The sequence below is a fragment of the Gekko japonicus genome, unplaced genomic scaffold, assembly GCF_001447785.1.
Source record: "Gekko japonicus isolate JY-2015 unplaced genomic scaffold, Gekko_japonicus_V1.1 scaffold450, whole genome shotgun sequence".
NCBI classification, from domain to species: Eukaryota; Metazoa; Chordata; class Lepidosauria; order Squamata; family Gekkonidae; genus Gekko; species Gekko japonicus.
In genome coordinates this window covers 604,267-614,594 of record NW_015165843.1, presented here as the reverse complement: position 1 = coordinate 614,594, position 10,328 = coordinate 604,267, and the positions used below count along the sequence as shown (strand labels likewise).

The 10,328-nt window shown below is 49.9% G+C and overlaps 1 protein-coding gene across 3 annotated transcripts in view; it reads left to right on the top strand.

The window, feature by feature from the left end:
- Positions 1–10,328, top strand: part of ENO1 (enolase 1, (alpha)) — a 32,403-nt gene that overhangs the window by 18,075 nt on the left and 4,000 nt on the right. For all 3 annotated transcript variants that reach the window (XM_015411033.1, XM_015411035.1, XM_015411034.1), the window contains exons 5-10: positions 1,495–1,564; positions 1,956–2,089; positions 3,458–3,680; positions 6,294–6,491; positions 7,748–7,949; positions 8,513–8,621. In XM_015411033.1, coding sequence (XP_015266519.1) covers positions 1,495–1,564; positions 1,956–2,089; positions 3,458–3,680; positions 6,294–6,491; positions 7,748–7,949; positions 8,513–8,621 — 936 coding nt within the window. The remainder of the gene's footprint in view (positions 1–1,494; positions 1,565–1,955; positions 2,090–3,457; positions 3,681–6,293; positions 6,492–7,747; positions 7,950–8,512; positions 8,622–10,328) is intronic.

Genomic DNA, 10,328 nt, shown 5'->3' with positions numbered 1-10,328 from the left:
ATTCCTGAGTGTTGCAGAAAATGTAAGAAAGATGTGTGAATGGTGTAATAATTCCACAAGCACACTGCCAGAAGGATTGAGAGTTTCATTGGAACAAAAGCAGGTCCTTTTTTTTTTTTTTGCTACAGCCATTGCTTGATGAAACAAATTCAGACTGTTAGTTGCGTGAGAGTTTACAGCTCAATCTGCCTTACAGATTTTTTTAAAAAAACTTTTTGCTTGGGTGCTGTGTTGGGTATCACTGGTTTGGGTGAGGCCAATGCACTGTTTGGGAAGAGGCATTCTCTTCCGTACAAGACAGGAAGGGGATGCTTCTTCCGGAATACTGCCCACCATCTGCAGTTTTTACAAGTCCTTCTGTCTTTTGCTCTTTTACTTTGAGACCACCTTTTAAAAAGTCTCTCCAAGGGGCTTTTGACTGATCCGGCTAAACGTGGCAGTCCTGCTCTGTTACTAGCTCACGTACCCTTACTACTAGGTGGATATGCAGGTGGTTAGCAGGTGAGAGTTTACCCGAGGGCCAGCTGCTGAAGACACAGGACTGGGTTAGCCCCCCCCCCCCAGGCCAGGTTGCAGCCTTCCCAGTGGCCCTATAACATTTTAATTTAGATGAGGCTAAATATTTAAACTTCTCGTTCGCGGAGAGCGTTGCCATTTTAATAGTGGGCGTTTAACACAGGTAGTCGCATGGGCTCTCATAGCAGTTCAGGTAGCGCTTTGAATAGTGTGCTCAAGGCCCCTGCACCCCAAGTGCACATGCTGTAGAGCTGAGTGCTTGGCCAACCTAGGGCTAGGAAAGGCCAGCGTGTGTGGCGGAATGCAAATCCAGTATGTGTGGCGGAATGCAAATCCAGTATGTGTTCACAGAAGAGAGTAGTTCCGCTTGAGAAAACAGAAGTCAGCTGTCCTTGACCAGATCTCTAATTTGCTTCTCATCGAAAGGACAACTGGACTTTAAAAAGGGACGTGTTTGCCCTGACTTGGATAGCCCAGGCAAGCCAGATCTTGTCAGATCTTGGAAGCTAAGCAGGGTCGACTCTGGCAAGGACTTGAACAGGAGACCTCCTAGGAATACCAGCAGTGGAGAGGCAGGGGCAGGCTTTATTCAGCCACCTTATTCAGCCTCCAGGCCCCCAGTAGGGGTCAGTCACCAGAGGTCTCCATGACTTCCTGGTGCACGTGCACACACTAACACACACGCTCATAAAATACAGAAATGCCCAAAAAAGGGGGATGCGTTTGGTTACCATTACCTTTATGGCAGTTTCTGGTAATTAGATCCCAGGGGGTCAGGAACCCAGCTCAGGCAGTCCCATTTAGCCGAGCGGTCTTCATCAAGTCCTGAAAAGAGAACGAAGGCTGAGATTGAGGTGAGCGGCTCCAGGCCAGGGTGAGCCCCGGAAGGTGGACTTGAATCGCGACACGGTGTGGAGACGCGGGTGCCTTCCCCGCTGGTGATCCCGCTTCTCTCTCCCCCCCCCCCCCCCCCCGCAGAACATAAGCGTCATGGAGCAGGAGAAGATTGACAAGCTGATGCTGGATATGGATGGGTCCGAGAACAAGTGTGAGTACCGGTCGCGTGGCTGCAGGTCTTTCTCCTGGGGTTTGATGGGGGAAAAAGAGCCTCTTGTCTCAGCGGGTTGGAGCTCTTCTTGCCGCTGCTGCTGGGGGAATAAAGCTTCTCCCCCTTCTACCAGCCACATTTCCTAGAATTCTTTTCTGTGCAAAGACGTTAAACCCCTCTCTTAGCCAACCAGTGGGGTGCATTTCAGTTGAGTCTGCCCAAAGGGGTTATGAATGAAACATTTTCATGACCGGAAGAGTACTTCCTTTGTTGTTGGGTTTTTTTAGGTGGTGCATGCTGGCTGTCTTGGAAGAAGCATTCCCCCTCTAAGGGAATGCCACTTCTGTGAACACAGCGGGCAAAAGGTCTGTCCTCCCTTTTCCCATTTCAGCCAAGTTTGGTGCTAATGCCATCCTGGGTGTCTCCTTGGCCGTGTGCAAAGCCGGTGCCGCAGAGAAGGGCGTCCCCTTGTACCGCCACATCGCCGACTTGGCTGGGAACCAGGAAGTCATTCTGCCAGTCCCTGTAAGTTTCCTTTGTGCTGTGCCGGGGATGAGGCCTGGTCTAGGCAGGCAGTAGAAAGAGTTGGTGCGAGTGTGTAGAGCAGACAGTAGTAGAAGAGGAGGAGATTGGATTTATACCTCTGGATTTATACCCTGCCTTTCACTACCCGAAGCTTACAATCTCCTTCCTTTCCTCTCCCCACAACAGACACCCTGGAGGTAGGTGGCGCTGAGAGAGCTTTTTTGAGAACTGTCCGTGAGAGAACAGCTCTGAGAGAACTTGTGACTGACCCAAGGTCACACCAGCAGCTGCATGTGGAGGAGGAGTGGGGAATCCAACCCGGTTCTCCCAGATTAGAGTCTGCACTCCTAGCCATTAGACCAAGTTGGCTGTACCATTCCAGGCTACAGCTATGGCGGAAGTATGCCATTTTAAGGCCCCCCATGTGAATGCAACCAGCAGAGTGGGATGCGCTTTCTTTCAGTATAACTACTCGAGATACTTTGATTTACTTTCCATGGAACCTTTAATAGCTTAAGGACCGCCTTGTTCCGTAGGAACTTGCCCATACCCTCTGGTCACCTTCAGGAGCCCGGCTTCGGTGGCTCCCGCCATCTGAGGCTAAATGGGTGACAGCCCCAGAAAGTGCCTTCTTGGTCACGGCACCCAAGCTTTGGAATTCCCTCTCTGGGGGACGCTTCTGTCTTGGGGCCTTTGCCTTAGGGGCGGGGGCTTTTTTGTTTTGCCTGGGCTTCCCCCCCCCCCCCGATAACAATGACTAGCCCTCCTTTCTAGTGTTTGTGTTTTTAATTGAATAATTTAAACTATATTTTTAGTTGCGCAAACGTTTTAGACCCCCTGATTGTAAGTGGACAGAAAGGCGGCATAAACATGCTTTAAATAGATCCGGGTAGTCAACCGCGTGAATGATGCAAAGCGAAAAACTAAATAACAAATTAAGGCTTATAAGGCCAACCGTTGTAAAGCAATAAACATGTCACAATAGCAGACCTGCTATTTATTTATTTATTTATTATTTACTGTTATTTAGTTTTTCGCTTTGCCTAACTTAAAGCATCATCGTGTTACACATTAATTTGCTGTTAAATCCCAGTCTTGAGTTTAGAACCTCATCTGCCATTCCCGTGTAACTAAAAAAGTGGGCCTTGCACGCAAAAGCTCACACCTGGGAATAAACATGTTTTAAATAATGGCGCTGGGGGCGGGTGCAGGGGTTAGTGTGCCAGACGGAGGAAATCAGGTTCAAGTCCCCACTTGGCCTGTGGAGCTGCGGAAGAGATTCTGCTGGACCGCTGCAGTCATTCCTAGAGCTCGCTAAACACACCTTGGGCCTTCCCTCTCTCTCCTTGTGGCCTTCGCACTCTCCAGGCCTTCAATGTCATCAACGGGGGCTCCCATGCTGGGAACAAGCTGGCCATGCAGGAGTTCATGATCCTCCCTGTTGGGGCCGAGAACTTCAAGGAGGCCATGCGCATCGGTGCCGAGGTGTACCACAACCTGAAGAACGTCATCAAGGAGAAGTATGGGAAGGATGCAACCAACGTGGGGGATGAAGGTGGTTTCGCTCCCAACATCTTGGAGAACAAGGAAGGTAAGAGAAGGCCAGGGCAGAGGAGGGGTGGTGAGTTGATGGGGTGTTCTCAGCTAGCACTGTGAGTTTGTCTGTAGCGTCCCCTGGTGCAGGATTCGAGAAGCATGGTAAATTGGCTCAGGTCGTGTCCATGATGCCGAAGAATCAAGCCAAGCACTGACTCCTTCCCACCTGTTACAAATTTGACTTAGAAGTATTTCCATACCAGTGCTTCAAGTGGCATTATTTATAGTTTGCTTTCTCACTGAGACTCAAGGCAGATTATGCTGTGCAAGTCGATACAATCAGTAGGCCAAGGTATCTAAAAAGCAATTTAAGAGGACTGTGGTTATAGAAGTCTGAAACAAGTTTTAGACATATGTTAAACAATGCAGAAAATGGTACTACGTAAGTAGAAAGCAGTGCATTGGAAGCAAGATGGTAACGGGCTTTGCAGTGCACTGGAAGCCAGAGGGGTAATGAGTTTGCCGTGCGCTGAAAAAACGGTAATGGGGGTTGCATCTCCTTGTGAGCCTGGAGTATGTGGGTGAGAGCCGCTGTGTCTTCTGCAGTGAGACTCTCCCTTCCCAGGTTTCTTCAGCTGTTGTCCAGAACGATGGAATGGGGTGAACTCCTCCCATCTGCCGTGGAGGGGTGGGGCTTGTGCTGCATCAGCAGCTGAGGGTGCAGAAGGTAGGGAGAGGGTAAGTTGCTTTCGAGCAATGTGGAATTCTGCTGATGGCCACTGCTGGGTTATTTTTAACACTGCCCAGCCCAGCTGAGCTCCTGTAAAAATGGCTCCTGTCGCCTTTCCTGCCTGGCCCAGCCAAGGGGTGTGTGTGCGCGCGCGCGTCGATGTTCTGGCAGCCAGACGGTCCCCGTCCGAAATAGCTTCTAGTTACTGGGAAGAACAAGGAAAGCTGCAGCTGGAACAGCCCTGGGCGGGGCTCTGGAGATTCCCTCTTGCCTCTGAGACCGGCCGTGGGTCTTGGCAGGCTGCTAGCAAGCAAAACGTGCCTGTTGGCCTTTCCCCCCTGCAAATCTCTCGGGGTCTGAATCAAAGCGTTTGCAGTATTTGGGGCACAAGGGTTGCAAGTGTAATCTGTGGAGGGGGGAACTAAATGGATGCCACGTGCATTGCTTCAACAGCTCTTGCTATAGCCTTGTAAGCAGTGTTCCCTCTAAGCTGAGTTAGTGTGAGCTAGCTCACAGTTTTTTAGCCTCCAGCTCACTGATTTTTCTCTCAGCTCAGGGAGGAGGGCTCCAGAGTTAACGCAATTTATGCAGCAGCCAAATCGCTCGCTCACAGCTTTAATGCTAGCCGCCCACAAAGTAGAATGTTTGTTCACAAGACTCCGCGGCTGAGAGGGAGCCTTGCCTGTAAGGTAGCCCAGTATTGCTGTCATTCCCCCCTTCAGCGTTTTCATCCCTCCCTCCCTCCGAGGAGCACAAGTTAAAATACATGGTATTTCCCTCTTCCGTTTCCTCCTCACAACCACCCCATGGGGTAGGTTAGGCTGAGGGAGTGACTCGCCCAAGGTCATCTAGCTACTTTCATATCCGAGTGGGGATTCGAACCCAGGTCCCCTGGGTCCTAATTGGCGTGTTGGGGCCGAGCTGGAGAGTGAGTGGGTTAACCCAAGACCAGCCACCAAGGTCATCTTTGGAACTGGGGTCCAATTTGGGGGGGAGCTTCATGTTCTGTGAGTAGGGGTTGACAGCTCTGGGTTGGGAGATTTTGGGGGGGGGGTGGAGCCTGGGGAGGGCGGGGTGTCATGCCCCAGTGTCCACCTTCCAAAGCGGCTGTTTTCTCCAGGGAAACTCCTCTGTCGCCTGGAGATCAGTTGTAATCCCAGGAGGTCTCCAGCCGTCACCTGGAAGTTGGCAGCCCTGTCTATGATGCACTTCCTTCCTTCTCTTTCTCATGGGGTGGAGGAAGAAGCAACTTTGCTCTCCACCTCTGAAAGAGCACTCCCCTCCAATGTTCCCTCTGTGGAATCTTGTGAGCAAAAATTCTACTTTGTGAGCTATCAGCATTAAAATTGTGAGCAGGTGATTTGGCTACTGCATAAATTAGTTTGCTCTGGAGCCATCCTTCCTGAGCTGAGACAAAAATGTGTGAGCTGGAGGCTAAAAAACCGTGAGCTAGCTCACACTAACTCAGCTTAGAGGGAACACTGCTCCCCTCTACTCTTCATCTCCCCCCCCCCCCCCAAGCCAGTAATGCAGCACTGGGCAATTTGGCGGCAGCCTTGGTTCTCTGAACCCTGGTTTAAACCCAAGTCCCAGCCTTCTTCCTTTGTATTTTCTTTTTCTAAATAACGGTGCTTCGTCTTCCCGCTGTCACCTCACAAAGAAGTTGTACGTGTTGTTGGAGCTCATGGGGGGTCCAGGAACTTTTCCCCGTCTCAGAAGAGAGGCCTAAATTCCGGAAACCGGCTTCTCGGCCCAGCCATGCGCCTGCTTGTTGAGCAGAATAAAACTGATAGGTTGATAATCTTAGTGCCTTTCTCTTTGGTGGGCCGACCTGAAGCTGCTCACCAAGATCAAAAGTAAAGTGCCAACCAAAGTAGCACAGATAAGAAGTTTTGAAAAGCGTCTGCGGTTCCAGCTCTGTCTCTCCCTTTTTCCTAGCTCTGGAGCTGCTCAAGACGGCCATCAGCAAGGCTGGCTACACCGACAAGATCGTGATCGGGATGGATGTGGCGGCTTCCGAATTCTATCGTGACGGCAAGTACGACCTGGACTTCAAGTCCCCCGATGACCCCAGCAGATACATCACTCCTGACCAACTGGCTGAACTCTACAAAGGTTTTGTCAAGGGCTACCCAGGTGAGTGCAGAGGGCTGTGTGTGTTTCTGTGTGATTGCAAAGTGTCCTGGAGTTCTTTGGCCTTCTGGACGTGACTACTGTGTAAAGACCACTTTAGAAAAGAAGAAGAAGAGAAGAGATTGGATTTATACCCCGCCCTTCACTTGGAGTCTCAAAGCGGCTTACAAACTCCTTTCCCTTCCCCCCCCCCCACAACAGACACCCTGTGAGGTGGGTGGGGCTGAGAGAGCTCTGACACAAACTGCTCTTTTTCAAGGACAGCTGTGGCAGAGCTTGTGACTGACCCAAGGTCACATCAGCAGGTGCAAGTGGAGGAGGGGGGAATCGAACCCGGTTCTCCTAGATTAGAGTCCGCACACTTAACCACTACACCAAACTACACACTTGTGACCCTGCAGTACAGAGTCATCCATTGCTGCCGCCTTTACTGTAGAGTGTTGGCCGTCAAGATGTACTTGCTGCTGTCCTTACTGTTGAGTGTCAGCTGTCAAGACATCACTGGCAGCAGGGAATTCTGGAGGGAGGGGGCATTCTGATGTGCAAATTGCTCCCTGCAATGGCGTGCTCCTAAAAGGTCTGTCTTACATGTGAAATCCAAATAGTTGGCAGTTCTTGTATTGTATTTTAAAAAAAAAGTCAGAAGAGCCCTGCTGGATCAGACCAGTGAGGGTCCATCTGGTTCAGCCTCCTGTCTCACAGTGACCAGCCAGTTCCTCTGACAGGCCAACAACAGGGCATAGAAACCAAGGCCTTCATAAGAACATCAGAAGAGCCCTGCTGGATCAGACTAGTGGTCCATCTAGTCCAGCTTCCTGTCTCACATAGAGGCCAACCAGTTCCTCTGGAAGGCCAACAACAGGGCAGAGAGGCCGAGGCCTTCACCTGACCTTGGCTCCAGGCCCTGGGATTCAGAGATTCACTGACCTGGAATATTGATGTTCCGTTCAGTCACCATGGCTTGTAGCCACTGATAGACCTGTCCACCTGAAGCCCGCCTATACCCCAAGCTGCAAGTCAAGCTCTGTTTGTAACCCAGTTTGTTGGCGGGCCGTAAAGGGCCTGTAGCTACTTCGAAGAGTGCGTCCTTAGCATTTTCAGCGGAATGATCTCTGTTAGAGGGTGGTGTCAGGAAAGACTCTCCTTAGCATGCTATGGCCAGCCTGATAATACTGAGCTAGATGGAAGAAGTCATGCCAGTCTGGTACGCCAGGCCAGCGTCCTTAGTGATGGTTTCTGCTTCATTCCCGGTTTCTCAGTGGTTTCCATTGAAGACCCCTTTGACCAAGACGACTGGGCCGCTTGGAAGAAGTTCACGGCCAGCGTGGGCATCCAGGTGGTCGGGGACGACCTGACCGTGACCAACCCCAAGCGTATTGCCAAAGCCGTGGAAGAGAAGTCCTGCAACTGTCTGCTGCTCAAAGTGAACCAGATTGGTTCCGTCACGGAGTCTATCCAGGCGTAAGTCTTCCTGGGGGAGGGGGGGAGGGAAATGACTGGGGGAGGCTGTGGCGACGAATGGATGCATATATGTGGTCCAGTGTCCTTGGCAGAAGTGACTCTCCCTGGCCCTGACCTGGATGACCCGGGCAAGTACTTTGAAGGGAGACCTCCAAGAAATACCAGGGCCAGGATGCAGAGGTAGGCAATCCAGCCACCTCTCTTAAATGTCCAAGCCAGAAGTCAACCGTGACTTTCAGACATGCGTACACACACACAAAATGGGATGGGAGACCACCAAGGAGAGCCGGAGGTGCAGGGTCACTGTGGAGGCGGGCAGTGGCAAATCACCACTGTTAATCTCTTGCCTTTAAAACCCTACAGGGTCTCCATAAATTGGCTGCAACTTAAGACCACTTTCTAGCACCATGTCAGATTCCCTTTTCCGAATGTTCATATCCTTTCCAAATAGGGTGCTTGGAACTGATTTCCTACATGCGATGGCCAGTTACTTCTGGGGCTCGGCTGACTTTCTTGAAATAAGGCATACACGTCTTACTTTCTCCTATGTGTTCTTGCTTCAGCTGCAAGCTGGCCCAATCCAACGGCTGGGGCGTGATGGTGAGTCACCGCTCCGGAGAGACCGAGGACACCTTCATTGCAGACCTGGTGGTTGGGCTCTGCACTGGACAGGTGGGTGCCTTCCCGCTGTGCAGGTTCCTTTTTGTTTTCTGATAGGCGGGCCGGGGTCTGTCATAGGATGAGGGTCAACTTGGGGGGCTGCTCTGTCCTCCGTGCAACGGTTGGTGAGTTGGAAGGCTGTACCGCTGCCCAGCTTGGACCCCTTTCAGAGGTGGTCAAAGTTTGTGGAGCTACCCAGCTTGAAGAGCTTTGCGGATAACAGAAGAAAGGGGTCGGTGAAGCTGAAGATGCCTCAGTTGAAATGCATTTGGAGTTATTGAGGGTTACTTAAATTTCCACTCTGGAGGGGAGGCGAACAGAACTTCTCTTTGCCAAAACCAATGTCGGTTGCCAAAAAGGGAAGAATGAAATGTGGGCAAATACAACCTGACCAAAGTTCAGATCCAGTTGGTGTAACTCTGTAAATCCAAGGAAAACACTGCATCATTCTGAATTATTCATTTATTTAAAACATTTATTACCTGCCTGCCTTCCTTATGGGAGCCCAAGGGGGCTTGCAAGCATAGGTTAAACGTATAAGCTAAAATACATTGAAAACATAAAAACCAGAATTTAAAATCACAATGCAGGATTGCTGCTACACTTAACCAAGTGCAGTCCTAAATAAAATAGTCTTCCGCTGTGTCCTAAAGATTGAAGATGAGGGGGCCAGGCCCACTTCCCTCGGGAGGTTGTTCCACAGTTGTGGGGCTGCCACTGAAAAGACCCCGTCTCTTGTGTATACACTAGAGGAGCTTCGATTGATGAGACGGTCCGCTTTACTACCGAGGTTGACAAGGTTATGGCAATAGACCTGACGTACAGGTGTCTTTTCTGTGGGGCTGCTGCATGCAATACAGTTGAATAGTTAACCTGTTCTGTCATCTTTGGTCAGTGAATAAATAATCTATTTTATTTATTTATTTATGAATTCAATTTATAGCCCACCCTCCCCGCAACGTGGGCTCAGGGCAGCTCACAGTCAGGCATAAGCCAACACATAAAACACATTAAAACCATTTAAAATCATTATTACAGTATAACAACATTATGATTAAGTGCTCTAGATGTTCCATATGTTCTTCCATAAAGATGACGTCTGAACGCTGGTATGCCCACTCCGTGCCATCAGTTCCGCGTGACGCTGTCGTTCTCTCTTCCAGGGCCAGATAGTGATGGTACAGTAGTGACAGTGGCTCCTACTCAAACGTCTGGCGGAAGAGCTCCGTCTTCAACCTTTGCTCATTTTGACAATAGCAAGATCTAGTCACTGCCGCTTTTTAAGCTAGTTAAAAACATTAAATTAATACTTATATTTACTGTAGGTTTATAATTGCATCTCAAAATTAATTGATAAGGATCTGATCGCTGTTGATAATTAATTGTTGATAATTTGATTATTTTTATTGTGGGGAAACCTAATGCTGTGAATAATTAATTGTTAATAACCGGATTCACGCTTAAATTAATTGTGGATAACTTGATTAGCTCTGATTATTAAATTACAGAGAACCTGATTACTATTAATAATTATTTGTTGAATAATCTGATCTTCCCCTTAAAAAAAAAAAAGGAAGAGCTCCGTCTTGCAGGCCCTGCGGAACTGTGCAAGGTCCCGCAGGGCCCGGATCTCCTCCGGGAGCTCATTCCACCAGGTAGGAGCCGCCACCGAAAAGGCTCTGGTCCTGGTAGCAGCCAGTCTGGCCTCCTTGGGGCCTG